This window comes from Nicotiana sylvestris, chromosome 3 (assembly GCF_000393655.2).
Source record: "Nicotiana sylvestris chromosome 3, ASM39365v2, whole genome shotgun sequence".
Classification (NCBI taxonomy): domain Eukaryota; kingdom Viridiplantae; phylum Streptophyta; class Magnoliopsida; order Solanales; family Solanaceae; genus Nicotiana; species Nicotiana sylvestris.
The window spans coordinates 146,618,100-146,638,793 of NC_091059.1; the positions used below are offsets into that span (position 1 = coordinate 146,618,100).

The window sequence follows — 20,694 nt, forward strand, 5'->3', positions numbered from 1 at the left end:
ATAAATATTCACAACAACCATGAAAGCCTAGTGCTGGTCCGGTGCCGATCCCAAAGAAGTTCAAGATGCCTGATATCCCAAAGTATGATGGCACAACTGATCCACGAGACCATGTGAGTGAAAGGCAACGATTTAACCAAACAAGAAATTGAATCGGTATTGGTCAAGAAATTCGGTGAAACACTCACCAAGGGAGCATTAACATGGTATTCTCTCTTACCCGAAAATTCTATAAATTCTTTTGCTCAGTTTGCAGATTCATTTATCAAAGCGCATTCGGGAGCTCAAAAAGTTGAAAAAAGAATGGAAGATATTTTCAAAATCAAGCAAGGAGATTCAGAGCTGCTTAGAGAGTTCGTGGATAGGTTCCAGCATGAAAGAATGACGTTACCATGCGTACCTAATAACTGGGCAGCTATGGCTTTTGCCAGTAATTTGAATGAGAAAAGCTTAGAAGCCACGAGACAACTCAAGAAAAGTCTGCATGAATTCCAGCAACAACCTGGAATGATGTTTACAACAGATACAACACGAAGCTAAGGATAGAAGAAGACAATATCTCCCGATCTCAGAAAGAGGAGAAGGCGAGTTCGAGACGTACAGAAACCAAAAAAAGGTCTGGTAAATATAAATATGAACCATACATGGGCCCAGCAGGAAAAGACTCACGATCAAAGCAGGACAATTCAAGGTATGATCATAGATCGAGGAATAGAGAGTCGGGTTCATCATCAAGGTTTGGAAACGATCGAAACACACGAGAGACACAAGATGATGATAGGAACTTGAAGGCAAGATTTGGCGGTTACAATTTTAATGTCAGCACTTCAGAGTTAGTAGCCATATTAAGAAGCATGGGTGATAAGGTGCGGTGGCCAAAAAAAATGAGATCAAATCCAAACAGATGTAATCCTAATCACTGGTGCGAATTCCACAACGATCATGGTCATAAAACAACAGATTGTAGATTGTTACAAGGAGAAGTCGACCACCTATTAAAGCAAGGGTATCTTACCGAATTATTTAGTGAAAAAGGTAAGCAAGCATACATGAAAAGCAGGCAGGAGCCTCCTAAACCTCCTTCTCCCAAAAGAACCATTAATGTTATAAGCGGGGGCGAAGAAATCAACGGCATGACAAATACAACGACAATAAAGTTTTCAAAGTTACAATTACCTATGGGAAGCAGGTCCAACATGTTTTGGAGGAAAAAAGTATTACATTTGATGATGCAGATGTGGATGGCGTGCTAACTCCACATAATGATGCGCTGGTAATATCTCTACTTGTACATGATACTAATGTGAAACGAGTTTTGATTGATCCAGGTAGTTCCGTGAACATTATTTTGCTAAGAGTACTAAACGAGATGCAAGCTGAAGATAAGCTAGTACCTAAGGCACATACTTTGTCTGGATTCGACAATTCAAGTGTTGTGAAAAAAGGGGAGGTAACACTTACAACATTCGTAGAAGGGGTTGTCAAAGATACAAAATTTCAGGTGGTAGAGATGGAAATGACTTACAATATGATTCTCGGGAGACCGTGGATCCACGAGATGGATGTTGTTCCGTCTACCTTACATCAAGTTATTAAATTTCCATCACCATTGGGAATACGTCAAATCCGTAGGGATCAACAAACATCCAGGAGCATTAACTCTGTAGTAGATATAGTAGCAATTACAGAATCCAGTTGAGGATACTACGACACAAGCCTCAACTGTACAAGGGCGAACAGATGTGGACTCAAGGCCCGATTTCATTCAAGATCCAGAAGAAAATGAAAATATCAAAACAACGATTGAAGAACTGGAGGCTGTAGAGTTATTGTCACAACGGTCTAAAAGGAAAGTCTATATTGGGGCCAACTTAAGCCATGACATGAAAGGTAAGTTGATTGAATTTTTAAAAACTAACGTGGATTGTTTTGTCTGGTCCCATTCTGTATGATAGGAATACCCCCAGAAGTAATGACTCACAAGTTAAATGAAGACCTATCGTATCCACCTGTCAAACAAAAGAAGAGAATGTAGGGGACTTTCAAAAATTAGGTGATTCAAGATGAGGTTCAAAAACTATTAAAAATTGGGTCTATCCGCGAGGTAAAGTATCCTAATTGGTTAGCCAATATTGTAGTAGTACCGAAAAAGAATGGCAAATGGCGAGTTTTTGTAGATTACACCGACCTTAACAAAGCTTGTCCTAAAGATTCTTTTTTATTACCACATATAGATCAACTGATTGATGCTACTGCAGGACATGAATTGTTAAGCTTTTTAGATGCGTATTGAGGGTATAATCAGATCAAAATGGATCCCCTAGATGAATAAAAAACTTCATTTATAACAGACAGGGGGACTTACTGTTATAAAGTAATGCACTTTGGTCTCAAAAACGTCGGTGCCACGTATCAAAGATTGGTGACCAAAATGTTCCAAGAACATTTAGAAAAAACTATGGAAGTCTACATAGATGATATGCTTGTTAAATCTCAACAATCAGGGGATCATATATCGCACTTGTCTGATATATTTCAGATTTTACGAAAATTCAATATGAAGCTAAATCCCAAAAAATGTGCATTCGGCATTTCATCAGGTAAGTTTTTGGGTTTTCTTGTTTCTAACCGTGGTATTGAAGTAAATACCGCGCAGATTAAAGCCACTGAAGAAATTCCTGACATGCTTAAAAATAAAAAAGAGGTGCAGAGACTAACGGGAAGAATTGCAGTGTTGGGAAGATTTATTTCCAAGTCATCAGAAAAATGTTTTAAATTCTTTTTGGCTCTTAAAAAGTAAGACCAGTTCGAATGGTCCGAGGAGTGTCAACAAGCGCTCAAAAACCTGAAGGCATACTTGTCAAATCCACCGTTGCTCGCAAAACCGAAGGATGGGGAAAAGAAACTTATCTATCTAGCTATTTCAGAAGTAGCGGTAAGTGTTGTTTTAGTTCGTGAAGACCAAAGTAAACAGTCTCCAATTTATTATGTTAGCAAATCATTATTAGATGCGGAGACGCGGTATCCTCAATTAGAAAAGCTTGCACTTGCACTAATCATGGCATCTAGAAAACTAAGGCCTTATTTTCAATACCACCCTATTTCCGTAGTAACTGCTTATATATTGCGTAATATATTACACAAACATGAGTTATCAGGTAGGTTAGCTAAGTGGGCTATAGAATATAGTGAATACGACATCACATATCAACCTAGAATCGCAATAAAATCTCAGGTGTTAGCAGATTTTTTGGCTAATTTTAGTCATGCGATACAACTAGAAGCTGAAAAGGAACTACAAGTGTTCAATGGGTCTAATCCGGGAATTTGGACCTTATATACTGATGGCTCATCTAATATGAAGGGGGCAGGTTTAGGAATTGTTTTGGTACCACCTACGGGAGAAATCATTCGACAAGCCATAAAATGTCATCCTATAACTAACAATGAGGCAGAGTATGAAGTTGTGATTGCAGGTTTAGAACTGGCACGTAAACTTGGCATTGATCAGATTGTAATCTGTAACGACCCGAACCGTCGTTTCCTGTATTTTCGTCCCGTATTCCCCGTTAAATGCTTATTCATGTTTCAATATGTGTACTTGGTGAATTTGAGTCAATTCGGATCGAGTTTGGTATGAAATGGGACAATTAGTCTCTTTAAGGAAGAATTAGTTTGGAAAAGTCAACAGGACGTTGACTTGTGAGTTAGAGGGCTCGGAATTGAATTCCGATGATTCGGTTAGTTTAGGGGGATGATTTAAGGCCTAGGGGCGCAATCGGAATTAATTTTGGAGGTCCGGTGAAGAAATTAGCTCATTTTGACGAAGTTAGTATTTTGGCGATTTCCGGTTGATAGGTGAAATTTTGATCCGACGGTCGGAATGGAATTCCGAGAATTTTTGTAGCTTCATTATGTCATTTTGGACTTGTGTGCAAAATTTGAAGTCAATCGGACGTGATTTGATAGGTTTCGGCATCAGAAATAGAAGTTGGAAATTCTAAAGTTCATAAAACTTGGATTGGAGGTTGATTCATGATTTTAGCGTTGTTTGATGTGATTTGAGGCCTCAAGCAAGTCCGTAATGTATTTTGGGACTGGTTGGTATTATTGGTCGGGGTCCCGGGGGTCTCGGGTGTGTTTCGGATGCCCAACGGGTCATTTTTGGAAGATTTTTGCCGTTTTGAGCATATATGTAATGATCTAAAGGTTCATTTTTAGTTCTAGAGATCCAAATTTGATTTCGAGACTTCCAAAATTTAAATCATGAATTATAGGACTGATTTAGAAATTTTGGTTTAATTTCATCAAGTCGCGATTGAGTTTTTGACGTGAAATGTGAGTTAATTATTTAACGAGCGAAATGGGTATTGAACTGGGCAAACGAGCTCCGAATTGAGTTTCGATTGAAGGGTTGTGTTCGTATTATTATTTTTGACTCATAGGAACAATAATCGTCTAATTCCAAGTTTGTATGATGGAGTTAGAGCCATTTTAGTTAATAATGGTTGTGCTGCAAATTTCTTAAAAGCTGCTGTATTTTCTGCAGCAGTGAACAGTACCCGCGCATAAACAGTAACAGCGCGGGTGAACAGTGAACAGTGACCTCACGCGCATGAACAGTGCCCCTGCATGAACAGTACCGAAAATTTCTGGACAGATTTAATGTCCAGCAGTCCGAGTTTGATCATTTTTTTTACTTCCAAGCTCGGATTTTGGGCGATTTTTAGCAAGAAATCTTGGAAAATCTTGAGGTAAGTCACTTGTGATTATTTCTACTCCATAATATTGAATTATCATCGAATAATCCGACTAGATTACATGTTTTTGAGGAGTAAATTGAAGATTTAGGCCTAGGGATTTGAAAATAAGATTTGAAGATTTAAGGGGCCATTTGAACTCCGATTTTGGTAAATTTTATATGTACGGACTCGTGGCGATACGAGGAATCTGGTGATATGACTTTCGTAATTTTTCTAGAAGTGGGCCCGGGGCTCGGGTTTTGCGAATTTCGTGAATTTCGATATTTTTCGAGTCTTTTCGATTGGGTTATATTCCCTTAGCCTATTGTAATATATTCGTTGTGCTTTTGACCAGATTCGACGCGCGAAGAGGTAAGTTCGAGAGGCAAGGGCATAGCGGAGTAGACGTTGGACCGTCTTGAGATGAGTAATGATTTTAAATGATGCACTGAGGGTTTGAAACCCCGGATTGCACAACATACTGCTATGTTGAGATGAGACACGCGTTGTATGACGAGCGCGGGGTCATTTACTATTGGGGATTGTGACTTGGTCCATCCCAGTTGATATTTTTACCGCGTAATTGATAAAGATTTATTGTTTTTCACTATGATTGGGCTTATTGCCATATTTGGGCTTCGTGCCAATTATCTGAAATCTTTTGTGAATTTACATCACTATTTTCCTCACGAATTGAAATATTATTTGAACTCAGTCCAATTGAATTATATTATTTTGTGAACTCAGCTACATTTATACTCAACTCGAGATTTAATGATATTTATAATGCTGTTGAGCTGAGCACTATTGTTTTACTGATGCCCAAGAGGCTTATGATTATTTTCTGGACTGATTGAGGCCGAGGGCCATACGTGAGGATATGTTGAGTGATGTGAGGAGGCTTTCAGGCCTCGAGTGTTATATGAGGAGGCTTTCAGGCCTCGTGTGTGATGTGTGAAGGCTTTCAGGCCTATTGATATTGCGCTTGGGCTGTAGGAGCCCCTCCGGAGTCTGTACACACCCCCAGTGAGCGCAGGGTACCCAGGTGAGTTGGGAGTGGGCCCGAGAGGCCGTTGCTTGTGTGTGGTGAGTTGGGAGTGAGCCCGAGGGGCTGATGTTGTGTGCTGGTGAGTTGGGAGTGAGCCCGAGGGGCTGATACTATACTGAGATTTACATATTGAGCCCGAGGGGCAAGCTTTTGATTTATCCTTACTGTGGAAATTATTTGTCTTTACTGTTTTAAAAGAAGAATTATCTGATACTCACTATTTTACTGTATAACTGATTTTACTGCTTGGGATAGCGCTATATTGTGCCGTTATGAGATTTCATGTTTTCAGTCGTTATTTATTTTTATTACTCACTGGGTCGGAGTACTCACATTACTCCCTGCACCATGTGTGCAGATACAGGCAGAGCTGAGTTCGCTCCTGAGCGCTGATTCTTTCCAGACCAGGCGGTGACTAGGAGTAACGAGGTAGCTGTTGACGTCCGCAGCCCCGTTTTCTCCATTATCTTTGTTATTTATGATAATTCCAGACTTTGTAAAATATTAGTAAACTCTGTAGTAGCTCATGACTTGTGACACCCCGATTTTGGGCTGAGTTGGGAGGGTTTTCCTTGTTCTATCATGTTTATTTCGTATTTATGATTATATTGCCCATGATTTAGACTTATTCCTGCTAAGTAATTATAAAGAGATGTACTGTCTTGTTGATTGGCTAGCCTTGTCCTCACGAGAGGCGCCATCACGACCGGGTTGGGATTTTGGGTCGTGACAAGTTGGTATCAGATCCTAGGTTACTTAGGTCTTACGAGTCATGAGCAGGTTTACTAGAGTTTCGCGGATCGGTACAGAGACGTTTGTATTTATCCTCGAGAGGCTGCAGAACCTTTAGGAAAAACTTCTCATTCTTGAATTCTTATCGTGCGTCCTTGAGTCAGCTTGAAAAGTAACTCTTGAAATTCCTTCCAGGTGTTCGTACGCGCGTATGAGCGCTCAGATCAGTGTGCCTTGATGGCTTGTGATCCCCCGATCGAGGGGCAAGGTGCAATCTATGTGAGTTTATGTTGGGCTAGTCTGGAGGACTTGAGGCCGGATTTTTGCCTATGGCTTGAGCACCGAGGCGCTGATTGTGTGAGCAAGTGTTTTGAACTTATATGTTCAGTATTGTCCCTAATAGTGGGAATGACGGCTGGATAGCTATGTGATGAATATGCTAATTCTGCGTGATGTTTCTATATGACCTGGAAGTGTTGAGGAAGATTTGCTGGATGATAGATGGACTACTAAGTGTATGATTTCCATTGTGAGTGGAAGTGTAGTTCTGGGATTATAGGCGTGTGAAGAATCTTTTCAAGACTCCTAGTTGAGAGTGAAGTAAATTTCATGTTACGGTATGAGTTTGAACTCAGGAAGATTAAGTGACTGTGTAATGTGTATGACAGTGGAAGGTATACAAAATGTTAATTGGAGGCAAAACAGGTGGGTTATCTCCTGCGGAGTGTTCTAAGGTGGTGTGATCCTTATGTTGTCTATTAGAAGATCTCATTTACAAGTGAAGAATATGCGTTGAAATCTAAATTGTGCTGCCTAGAGAGTGGGCTTAACTGTTGTGTGAGTGAATACAAGAATTGCAGAAGAGTCAAAAATTCCAGATGATTTGTGTTTCCACAAGCTTATGAAGGAGTGAGTTCAATCTCACTATGGTATTACAGCAACAATAGAGTATGTGCGTTATGATTTATTGAGTGCGTTTTGTTATATGGCTTTGATCCAAGTTGGGGAGTTTGCTATTAATTAAGTTGATTGCACGGTTAAGAGCTATATTGTTCCAGTCTGCCACAGAGATGCCTCGGTATTATTCGATCCCGGTTCCACCTATTCTTGTGTGTCCTTATATTTTTCTCATTATTTGGGTATGCCCCGAGAGTTTTTTTCTTTTCCTATTCATGTATCTACCCCGGTGGGAGATACTATTATTGTGGATCGTGTGTACAGGTCATGTGTTGTGATTATTGGGGGTCTGGAGACCCGAGTTGATTTATTACTATTGAGCATGGTGGATTTTGATGTTATTTTAGGCATGGATTGGCTATCTCCATGTCGTGCTATTCTAGACTGTCATGCTAAGATAGTCACTTTGGCTATGCCGGGTGTACCGCAGATCGAGTTGTGTGGTGTGACTGATTATATCCCTAGTAGAGTGATCTCTTTCTTGAAGGCCCATCGTATGGTTGGAAAGGGTTGCCTTTCATATCTAGCATTTGTAAGGGATGTTGGAGCTGAGACTCCTAGTATTGATTCTGTCCCAGTTGTGAGGGATTTTCCCGATGTTTTTCCTGCAGACCTGCCGGGCATGCCGCCGGACAGGGATATTGATTTTGGCATTGACTTAGTGTCGGGCACTCATCCCATTTATATTCCTCCATATCGTATGGCACCAGCAGAGCTGAAAGAATTGAAGGAGCAGCTTCAGGAACTCCTAGATAAGGGGTTCATTCGGCCTAGCGTGTCCCCGTGGGGTGCACCTGTTTTATTTGTGAAGAAGAAAGATGGCACAATGAGAATGTGCATTGATTATAGGCAGTTGAATAAGGTAACAGTGAAGAACAAGTATCCTTTGCCTCGCATTGATGACTTATTTGATCAGCTTCAGGGAGCGAGGGTATTTTCTAAGATTGATCTCCGTTCGGGCTATCACCAGTTGAAAATCAGGGAGTCGGATATTCCCAAGACTGCCTTCAGGACTAGATATGGTCACTATGAATTTTTGGTTATGTCTTTCGGGCTGACCAATGCCCCAGCAGCGTTCATGCATTTGATGAACAGTGTATTTCAGCCTTATCTGGATGCATTTGTTATTGTATTCATTGATGATATCCTAGTGTACTCTCGTAGCCAGGAGGAGCATGCCCAGCATTTGCGTGTAGTGTTGTAGAGATTGAGAGAGGAGAAGCTTTATGCAAAATTCTCCAAATGTGAATTTTGGCTAAGTTCTGTGGCATTTTTGGGACACATAGTGTCCAGCGAGGGTATACAGGTTGATCCAAGGAAGATAGAAGCAGTGCAGAGTTGGTCTAGACCGTCCTCAATCACAGAGATTCAGAGTTTTCTTAGGCTAGCAGGCTATTATCGCCGATTTATTCAGGGGTTTTCTTCTATTGCATCGCCTTTGACCAAGTTGACTCAGAAAGGTGCCCCATTTGTATGGTCCGGCGAGTATGAGGAGAGCTTTCAGAAGCTCAAGGCACTTCTAACTACAGCTCCAGTGTTGGTGTTACCATCAGCTACAGGTTCATACACGGTATATTGTGATGCTTCCAGAGTTGGGATTGGTTGTGTGCTAATGCAGGAGGGTAGAGTTATTGCTTATGCTTCTCGTCAGTTGAAGCCCCATGAGAAGAACTACCCTGTTCATGATTTGGAGTTGGCTGCTATAGTTCATGCCTTAAAAATTTGGAGGCACTATTTATATGGCGTATCTTGTGAGGTATTCACTGATCATCGCAGTCTTCAGCATTTATTTAAACAAAAAGATCTTAATTTGAGGCAGCGGAGATGGCTTGAGTTACTTAAAGACTATGATATTACCATTCTATATCATCCGGGAAAGGCCAATGTAGTGGCCGATGCGTTGAGCCGAAATGCAGTCAGTATGGGGAGTTTGGCTTACATCCCAGTTGGGGAGAGGCCTCTTGCAGTTGATGTTCAGACCTTGGCCAATCAGTTGGTGCGGTTAGATATTTCTGAGCCTAGCCGGGTATTGGCTAGTGTGGTTTCTCGATCTTCCTTATATGATCGCATCAGAGAGCACCAGTATGATGATCCGCATTTGCTTGTCCTTAAGGACAGAGTTCAGCATGATAATGCCAAAGATGTGACTATAGGTGATGATGGCGTATTGAGGATGCAGGGCCGTATTTGTGTGCCCGATGTTGATGGGCTTAGAGATTTGATTCTTGAGGAGGCCCACAGTTCGCGGTATTCCATCCATCCGGGTGCTGCGAAGATGTATCAGGACTTGAGACAGCATTACTGGTGGAGGAGAATGAGGAAAGACATTGTGGGATATGTGGCTCGGTGTCTCAACTGTCAGCAGGTGAAATATGAGCATCAGAGACCGGGCGGTTTGCTTCAGCAGATGATTATTCCTGAGTGGAAATGGGAGAGAGTTACTATGGATTTCGTGAGTGGCCTTCCTCGGACTTTGAAGAATTTTGATTCGATTTGGGTCATTGTGGATAGGCTGACCAAGTCAGCGCATTTCATTCCGGTATGTACCACATATTCTGCGGAGCGGCTGACTAGGATTTTTATTCAGGAGATTGTGCGGTTGCATGGTATTCCAGTTACTATTATTTCGGATAGAGGTACTCAGTTCACTTCTCAGTTTTGGAGGACTTTTCAGCACGAGTTGGGCACTCAGGTGGAGTTGAGTTCAGCATTTCATCCTCAGACGGACGGACAGTCCGAGCGTACTATTCAGATATTGGAGGATATGTTGCGTGCCTGCGTGATTGATTTTGGAGGTTCTTGGGTTGAATTTTTACCACTTGCAGAGTTTGCCTACAACAACAGCTATCAGTCCAGTATTCAGATGGCACCGTATGAGGCCTTATATGGGAGGCGGTGTAGAACTCCAGTGGGTTGGTTTGAGCCCGGTGAGGCTAGGTTGTTGGGGACAGATTTGGTCCAGGATGCCTTAGAAAAGGTGAAGGTGATTCAGGAAAGACTTCGCACAGCTCAGTCGCGTCAGAAGAGTTATGCGGATCGGAAGGTCCGAGATGTGTCATTTATGGAGGGCGAGAAGGTTTTGCTGAAGGTTTCGCCGATGAAGGGTGTTATGAGGTTCGGAAAGAAAGGGAAGTTGATTCTGCGGGTTATTGGACCATTTGAGGTACTTAGGAGGATTAGAGATGTGGCTTACGAGCTTGCTTTGCCGCCTAGATTGTCGGGTGTTCATCCGGTATTCCATGTATCCATGCTCCGGAAGAACATTAGGGACCCGTCTCATATTTTAGATTTCAGTACAGTACAGTTAGATGAAAATTTGACTTATAATGTGGAGCCAGTGGCTATTTTGAGTCGACAGGTTCAAAAATTGAGATCAAAAGATATAGCATCAGTGAAAGTACAGTGGAAAGGTCGGCCCGTAGAGGAGGCTACTTAGGAGACCGAGCAGGAGATGCGGAGCAGGTACCCGCACCTATTTGAAACTCCAGGTATGTTTCTTAACTCGCTTGAGGACGAGCGTTTGTTTTAGTTTTGTAATCTGTAACGACCCGAACCATTGTTTCCTGTATTTTCGTCCCGTATTCCCCGTTAAATGTTTATTCATGTTTTAATATGTGTACTTGGTGAATTTGAGTCAATTCGGATCGAGTTTGGTATGAAATGGGACAATTAGTCTCTTTAAGGAAGAATTAGTTTGGAAAAGTCTACCGGACGTTGACTTGTGAGTTAGAGGGCTCGGAATTGAATTCTGATGATTCGGTTAGTTTTGGGGGATGATTTAAGGCCTAGGAGTGCAATCGGAATTAATTTTGGAGGTCCGGTGAAGAAATTAGCTCATTTTGGCGAAGTTAGTATTTTGGCGATTTCCGGTTGATAGGTGAAATTTTGATCCGACGGTCGGAATGGAATTCCGAGAATTTCTGTAGCTTCGTTATGTCATTTTGGACTTGTGTGAAAAATTTGAAGTCAATCGGACGTGATTTGATAGGTTTCGGCATCGGAAATAGAAGTTGGAAATTCTAAAGTTCATAAAACTTGAATTGGAGGTTGATTCGTGATTTTAGCGTTGTTTGATGTGATTTGAGGCCTCGAGTAAGTCCGTAATGTATTTTGGGACTGGTTGGTATTATTGGTCGGGTCCCGGGGGCCTCGAGCGTGTTTCGGAGGCCCAACGGGTCATTTTTGGAAGATTTTTGCCGTTCTGAGCATAAATGTAATGATCTAAAGGTTCATTTTTAGTTCTAGAGATCCAAATTTAATTTCGAGACTTCCAGAATTTAAATCATGAATTATAGGACTCATCTGGAAATTTTGGTTTAATTTCATCAAGTCGCGATTGAGTTTTTGACGTGAAATGTGAGTTAATTGTTTAACGAGCAAAATGGGTATTGAATTGGGCAAACGAGCTCCGAATTGAGTTTCGATTGAAGTGTTGTGTTCGTATAATTATTTGTGACTCCAAAGAATAAGAATCGTCTAATTCCGAGTTCGTATGATGGAGTTAGAGCTATTTTAGTGAAAAATGGCTGTGCTGCAAATTTCTTAAAAGCTGCTGTATTTTCTGCATCAGTGAACAGTACCCGCGCGTGCACAGTAACCGCGCGGGCGAACAGTGAACAGTGACCTCACGCGCATGAACAGTGCCCCGCGTGAACAGTACCGAAAATTTCTGGACAGATTTAATGTCCAGCAGTCCAAGTTTGGTCATTTTTTTTGACTTCCAAGCTCGGATTTTGGGCGATTTTTAGCAAGAAATCTTGGGAAATCTTGAGGTAAGTCACTTGTGATTATTTCTACTCCATAATATTGAATTATCATCGAATAATCCGACTAGATTACATGTTTTTGAGGAGTAAATTGAAGATTTAGGCCTAGGGATTTGAAAATAAGATTTGAAGATTTGAGGAGTCATTTGAACTCCGATTTTGGTAAATTTTATATGTACGGACTCGTGGCAAGACGAGGAATCCGGTGATGTGACTTTCGTAATTTTTCGAGAAGTGGGCCCGGGGCTCGGATTTTGCGAATTTCGTGAATTTCGATATTTTTCGAGTCTTTTCGATTGAGTTATATTCTCTTAGCCTATTGTAATGTATTCGTTGTGCTTTTGACCAGATTCGACGCGTGAAGAGGTAAGTTCGAGAGGCAAGGGCATAGCGGAGTAGACGTTGGACCGTCTAGAGGTGAGTAATGATTTTAAATGATGCACTGAGGGTTTGAAACCCCGGATTGCACAACATACTGCTATGTTGAGATGAGACACGCGTTGTATGACGAGCGCGGGGTCATTTACTATTGGGGATTGTGACTTGGTCCATCCCAGTTGATATTTTTACCGCGTAATTGATAAAGATTTATTATTTTTCACTATGATTGGGCTTATTGCCATATTTGGGCTTCGTGCCAATTATCTGAAATCTTTTGTGAATTTACATCACTATTTTCCTCACGAATTGAAATATTATTTGAACTCAGTCCAATTGAATTATATTATTTTGTGAACTCAGCTACATTTATACTCAACTCGAGATTTAATGATATTTATAATGTTGTTGAGCTGAGCACTATTGTTTTACTGATGCCCAAGAGGCTTATGATTATTTTCTGGACTGATTGAGGCCGAGGGCCATACGTGAGGATATGTTGAGTGATGTGAGGAGGCTTTCAGGCCTCGAGTGTTATATGAGGAGGCTTTCAGGCCTCGTGTGTGATGTGTGAAGGCTTTCAAGCCTATTGATATTGCGCTTGGGCTGTAGGAGCCCCTCCGGAGTTTGTACACACCCCCAGTGAGCGCAGGGTACCCAAGTGAGTTGGGAGTGGGCCCGAGAGGCCGTTGCTTGTGTGTGGTGAGTTGGGAGTGAGCCCGATGGGGCTGATGTTGTGTGCTGGTGAGTTGGGAGTGAGCCTGAGGGGCTGATACTATACTGAGATTTACATATTGAGCCCGAGGGGCAAGCTTTTGATTTATCCTTGCTGTGGAAATTATTTGTCTTTACTGTTTTAAAAGGAGAATTATCTAATACTCACTATTTTACTATATAACTGATTTTACTGCTTGGGATAGTACTATATTGTGCCGTTATGAGATTTCATGTTTTCAGTCGTTATTTATTTTTATTACTCACTGGGTCGGAGTACTCACATTTCTCCTTGCACCATGTGTGCAGATACAGGCAGAGCTGAGTTCGCTCTTGAGCGCTGATTCTTTCCAGACCAGGCGGTGACTAGGAGTAACGAGGTAGTTGTTGACATCCGCAACCCCGTTTTCTCCCTTATCTTTGTTATTTATGATAATTTCAGACTTTGTAAAATATTAGTAAAACTCTGTAGTAGCTCATGACTTGTGACACCCCGATTTCGGGCTGAGTTGGGAGGGTTTTCCTTGTTCTATCACATTTATTTCGTATTTAAAATTATATTGCCCATGATTTAGACTTATTCCTGCTAAGTAATTATAAAGAGATGTATTGTCTTGTTGATTGGCTGGCCTTGTCCTCACGAGAGGCGCCATCACGATCAGGTTGGAATTTTGGGTTGTGACATAATCAAAAGCGATTCACAGCTCGTGCTTAATCAAATATTGGAGACTTATACAGCCAGGGAAGCACGAATGCAGCAATACTTAGAGACGACACGTGATTTGGTTAGACAATTCCAAACCTGGAAAGTTGTGCAGATACCAAGAGAGAAAAATGTCGAGGCAGACGCCTTAGCTAATCTCGCATCTGCAGTAGACGTGTGAATAACGAAAATGCTTCTGTAATTCATTTGTTTCATTCAGTACTCGATCATGACAAAAATGAGGTAAATTTCAATAACTTAACCTGATATTGGAGGAACGAGATTGTCGCTTTTTTGCAGTATGAAACCGTCCCTGAAGATAAGAAAAAGGCTCACGCGCTTCGTAAAAAGGCTGCTCGATACTGTTTAAAGCAAGGCAATCTTTATCGTAAGATGTTCGGTGGTCCCTTAGCAAGATGCCTCGGGCCTTCTCAAACAGAATATGTAATGAGATAAATACACGAGGGGCATTGTGGAAATCACGCAGGAAGAAGATCATTAGTAAAAACCATGATTAGAGCAGGCTATTATTGGCCCAAAATGGAAGAAGAAGCAGAAAATTTCGTGGCTAATTGTGATAAGTGCCAAAGATACGGTAATAATATGCATAGACCTGCAGAGTTGCTACATCCGGTCATTGCACCGTGGCCTTTTATGAAATGGGGGATGGACATTATGGGTCCTCTACCACAAGCAAAAGGCAAGGTCAAATTTCTGCTAGTACTCACTGATTATTTTACTAAATGGGTAGAAACAGGTGCTTTTAAACAGGTACGAGAAAAGGAGGTCAGAGATTTCATTTGGCAAAATATCATATATCGATTCGATGTACAAAAGGAAATTGTATGTGATAATGGCCCACAATTTATAGGTGCTCAAATCACAGAATTTTTTCAAAGTTGGCAGATCAAAAGGATTACTTCAATAATTTCACCCGTGCTTGTTTTTGTTGTTGTGCCGTATGCCCATAAAACACTAGGTAGCAATTCTGGCCAAAGGTGGGTAATGGACAAGCTGAATCGACGAATAAAGTCATTATAAACAATTTGAAGAAACGGTTGGAAGAATCCAAAGGTAATTGGCCAGAATTGCTACCTAGTGTTTTATGGGCATACCGCACAACAGCAAAAACAAGCACGGGTGAAACACCGTTTTCACTGGTGTACGGAGCTGAAGCATTGATCCCAATGGAGATAGGGGAACCTAGCACAAGATATACACAACCAACTGAAGAATCCAATGAAGAAGAAATGCGACTAAACCTTGATCTAATTGAAGGAAAAAGGTAAGCTGCATTAATAAGGATGACAACACAAAAATAAGTCATGGAATGATATTATAATCGGAAAGCTCGCGTAAGATATTTCAAGACTGGGGACTTTGTACTCAAGAAGGTTTTTCAGTCCACAAGAGCGGCTAATGCGGGAAATTAAGTCCAACTTGGGAAGGACCTTATAAGATTCACGGTATCGCAAGAAAAGGAGCATACGAGCTGGAAACAATGGATGGCAAGATATTACCTTCACATTGGAATGTCGTTCACCTGAAGAGATACTATTTCTAAGGAGTACCCACGGTCAGGTATCCTCATTTTAAAATTTAATTTTTTAATTGTTAAAATTTTACTAACGATTTTAGATGATAGGCAAAAAGCTAACCCGTAGTAAATGATGAATCATGACCTGCAAGGCACGTGGAAGAGAATAAATTTCCGGTCTAAGGTTACAACTATTCTGATAGAAATTAAGACGGGTTAAGCAGTTTTCATCTATAATCGTACCTCCCAGTCCCGTATGTTTTATTCCTTTTCAGGAAAAGGACCAAATAAGAGGAGTAATCAAGTGCTCGAGACTTCATACTTCAAAGCTCAAACACTTGGGGGACTATATAATATACATAGACATATATATAAAGAAGTCAAAGAAGATTGAGAAATAATCAAAGTTCAAGCCAAAGCCCGAAAAGTTTACTCATTGAATGAGTCAAGTGCAGAGCAAAGTTACGAGCCAATAACATAAAGCCAAAGAAAACTTTATCATAGTTAGGTTAAAGGTAATGTATATAAATGGGTTATAAATAAAAACCTTGTGTTTTATTTTCTTTGCCTTGAAATCTATTGTAAAGAAAACGGTTACGAAAAAGTTATAGAGGTTATTTAAATATATGTAAGATGTTATTTAAAACTTGGCAAAGTTCAAATGAAAACTTTATCAAAGTTATTTCAAGAAACATGTGTATTCCTATTTCTTTTATCGTACATTTACACCATTATGAAGTTGAGACATCTTCTTCATTAAGTGTCGAATATAAAAGGGCCCTCTTTTATAAAATTCATGTTAGGGTTAAACATTCATGAAAATAAGAAAGCATTTTATGAAATAAAAGTGCAAATTATTCAATAAGTCCTTAAATATAAAGGCAAGAATGAGCAAAACAGAAGTTCAAAATAACTAATTTAAAATAGAAAACTTCTTAATATTGAAAAGTTTAGACTAAGTATGAACTTAGTCATAAACTATGAGTCACTTATACAAAACTCCCCAAAAAAAGGTCTGGGGACTTGATGTTTTCAACAAACCCTCAAATGGGACCAAGGGCTATAACCACATTCCACCAAAAAAGAAAAAAAAAGGAGTCACATATCATAAACTTGTCACTGAGGAGTTGAAGAAGGAACCAAAGCAGGGTCACCAGCAGCAGTAGACTCAAGTTGACTTGAAGGAGTTGGAACACTCACCGTACCCATATCATCTTCAATATGTTTAGAAGTTTCAGCCACGAGAGAGGGAAAGTCTTGGCCTTGCTGAGTCTTTTCAATAGTTTCTCTTATTTTAGCTAACTCAGCTTCCAAGTTAAAGTTCTCTTGACTAACTTCCACAAGGGTATCATGGCGAGTATTTAAAAACGCCCAACTCACTTCAATTGCGGTCTTGTCCTCAAGAATCTCATAATCTTTCTCCCATTCAACAATTTCACTTTTAAGCTTCTCATTCTCAGCCAAGGCAGAATCATAAGAAGTTTGAAGAGAAGCACGTGAGCTTTCTAAGGAACGAACCTTATCAGAAGACTCCCGGAGGTCTTCTTGAGTCTGAGTCTAAGTTTGCACAAGTTCACTGGCATACACTTCTTTCTCACTTAAGAGAGCCTTCAACTCTCTGATCTCTTCACTAGCCTTGGAGACTTGCTCGGAAAAAGATGTTTCGAGAAAAATTCTTGTCTTTCCTGGCTTGGTTTGAGGAAGGTTTTTCAACCGCCAACTCTGAAGTTAAAACCCTCAACTGCTGCTCTAAGGTGCACTTGCTTTCTTATAACACTTCCATATCAATTTGAAGGCTTTCATATTGTTCTCTCCAGTTGTCTGCTTCAATTTGATACTCATGGATTAATTGCTCCGTGTGGGAAACTCTCTTCATCATTTCTGTACCAACGAGGTTGATCTAAAAAAAAGAGAAAGGGTAAGAACCATAATGGAAGAAAGAAATAGTAAATCATTAAAAGGAATACCTTTAATGATGATTGTATTATGTCGTTCATCCAAGTTAAAGAGTTGTGGCTCTCAAGCTTGGCTCTCTCGATTGGACCAATTAAGGGTTTCAACCACACATCAACCCCACCTGATTTTCTCAAAAGATTACCATCGGTAGGAACCTCGATGATAACTTGTTTCATAGCTCCACTTCCACTTGAGGAACCAACCTTAGTATGTTGAATAATTGTTGGAGGAACTGTGGAAGGAGTCAAAACAACATAGGGTGGAGCAGCAACGGCAACAGTCACGGCTGGTAGAGAAGATGTCACAAGGATAGACATGGAAAATGAGGCAAGGGGCACTTCATCAGAAACTGGACCCAAACTTTCATTTCCAAACCCACGAGCAAAAAGTTGATCAATAGAATCACGAGCAGCCGTGGGAGTATCGTCAACGGAAATCACCAGGGTGGCTTCAATAGGCTCGGTTAAAGGAACAAAACGAGGGGGAGATGCTTCATCATCTGAAATAACGCGTATTCTAGCCCGTGGCCTTTTTACCAAAGAAGCCCCATCTTATTCTTCCTCTTCTTCAGAGTTTTGACCAGTAGAAGCTTTTTTTTTCGATGAAGAACCCAAAATTATTTCTTGGGCCCTTTCCAAAGAAATTCTGGAAGCTACGATGTCCTCAGCGGTTATGCCTCGAATGGGAAATCCTAACAAAAATAAGGATTAAAATAATTTCTAAGGAAAGAAGTGAACGAAAATACAAAAGATATAGAGAAGAAAGCACTTACCGTGAGTTTTCACTTTCCAACCAAACCGATGAGAAAGGTTTTTCCAGGATCTACCTTCCATCGGAGCAACACTTAACAGCTTTCCTACCCAACCACGGAAATTGAGAATTTCATCAACAACTCCCATGGTTGATAAAAAAACAAGAGGAAATTGAAATGACAACCATCAAAATTGAGAAAAAGGTATGAGAAAGTTATAAAAAAAACTCACGTGCAAAATTCTACTTCTCAGGAAAGGGAACATTCTCTTCACTTACTAAACCAACAGTGAGGGCAGCAACAAACCTGGCATACCAGCCACGGTCCTTATCGTCTTCTGAACTGACCAGAACTCTTTTACTTCTTGCTACTAAAGTAAAGATTCCTTGATGAAAAAGTTTGGGAGAATAGAGATGGATCAAATTAAAGAACGTAAAAGGCATGCCAGCCATGTTGGCCAAATGCCTCAAGCAAGCAACAGCCCTCCACACGATGTGGCCAATTTGTCCTAAGCAAACATCGAAAAAGCGACAGAATTCGATGATAACAGGGTCAATAGCAGGTTTGAAATTCAACGTGAAAGGGTATGTATAAACAAAAGAAAACCCAGTTAAATAAGAAGTGATTCTTTGGTTTGCATTAGTAATTATAATGGGGAAGTCATGGCTCCAATGACAATCTCTACGAACTACAGAAATCAAACCTTCGGTGATCTGAGTCGGGTAAATGTCAGCACGATCTAATGAAGATATTTGGTTTCTGATGGACTCTCTATCATTGTAAAAAGATAGTTCAGCAGGAACAATTTCATCCACTAAAAGTTCACAAAGGGGTTCAGTGGGTTCTTTAGTCTTACATGAAAATCTTTGAGAAAGAGAACCTCTGGTTCTAGAAGGTGGAGTAGAACTCGATGAAAGAATAGAGGGCCCTCGTGAGGAAGAAGATCCTAAACTACGAAGTCTGCCACCTCTCCTACTTCTAACAGGAGCAAAAGAAAGATTCTAAACGATGAGGACTCTCTGAGGGTTAGGGTTTGAAGAAGACATAGTAGTACAAGGAAAAAGAAAACAAGAATTGAATATTCTAAACCTTTTGTGAGAAAGACAAAGGTGAAAAGTTATATTTATAGCCAGAAGCAATCGTCAAAGGAAAAGATGCAATGATGGAAACGTCATAATGAGAACTGACGTTTCGTAATTGGTGAAGCCGTAAAAAAGCCTTAAAAGACGCTCAAAACTTGCAGAACCAAATAGGAGATGCCACGTGTCACGGACATTAAATGGAAGTGACTGACGAAGAGTCAGTTCTAGAGAAGAATTAATGGCAGCAAATATTCCCGCTTTAATGAGATCCACTTCCCAAATATTCTATTGATGAATAAATGGCAAGTGGGGGGACTATCTGTATTGGGAAAAATTAAGTTCATATATAGAATTTATTGCAAGATGACACGTCATGACACGTGGACCAGTCAAAGGATGATAGTTGGCAAAGAATAATCAAAGAGGCACGGGCAGATATTCAAGAAAAACAAGAAAGATAGACGCTCGAACCTCTTTATGATTGAAGAGAATGAATCTGATAGTAAATAAGGTATAGATACGTATTACCGGGCATTAAATACGGAAAACGTTAGGGAATCTGTATTGAATCAAATATGATTATCAATTATAACGTTACATTAATTGTCAATAATGACTCTATAATGGTAGAAACAAAACATATTACCTAGAGATAGCTATAAAAGGAGAAGACTGATCATTTCTAAAGACACGAAATACTATTGAAATACATTGATTTACTTTGCACTATATTCAGTTATTATTTGTCAATTATTCTTATTTCTATTCGATTATCAGTAACCCGAGTTATTCTAAAATAAGCTTTGACCGAAATCCCAATTTTTTATCAAACAATGTGTGCATACAAAAGATGGTGTATAGAAAAAGGGTGTGAAGATAGATGTAGGTGATGATTTTTAATGGGTGCTTCATTTTATAACCAGTACTCGGAAGCCATTCTTCTCTTTATCATTGCAAAAGAATAGGGGAAAAATAGGTTTTTACTGGGAAGAAGAAAACATTATCATTAAGAAGATACTACTCTTTAAGATTCTCCATTACTATACATAATGTACAAAGCAAGTTTAATGGAAACTATTCGTTACAAAAGGAGAACCACCCCTCTCTCTCAATTCCTTCCAAGTCGTTTGTTTAACACACAGTAAAAGAGGACAATTTTTTCTACTCTATCTTGTCTTCTTTTTTTGTCAATTTGAATTTATAAATAACTGTACAACCAAAATTTCTAATAAATATTCGATTAAAGCAAAATCCAGGAAAAACAAAGCCAGTTTCCCAATGAAACGATAGAAATTAGATAGCAATAACCAATAGGGTAGTTCCAACAT

General features: G+C 40.1%; 1 protein-coding gene across 1 annotated transcript; it reads left to right on the top strand.

Annotated features, from left to right (window-relative positions):
- Window positions 1-14,580: 14,580 nt before the first annotated feature.
- LOC138888145 (uncharacterized) lies at window positions 14,581-15,329 on the top strand. Its single transcript, XM_070169959.1, has 2 exons — window positions 14,581-14,811; window positions 15,039-15,329. Exons 1-2 carry the CDS (start codon window positions 14,581-14,583, stop codon window positions 15,327-15,329), a joined length of 522 nt encoding a protein of 173 aa, XP_070026060.1.
- Window positions 15,330-20,694: the final 5,365 nt, after the last annotated feature.

What these genes read in the sequence shown, in the direction of transcription:
- LOC138888145 (XM_070169959.1), top strand. Translation starts at nt 14,581, where the DNA reads ATGGAAGAAGAAGCAGAAAATTTCGTGGCTAATTGTGATAAGTGCCAA. An exon ending in AAACAGGTGCTTTTAAACAG is followed by an intron (nt 14,812 to 15,038) that starts GTACGAGAAAAG and finishes TTCTGGCCAAAG; the next exon opens with GTGGGTAATGGACAAGCTGA.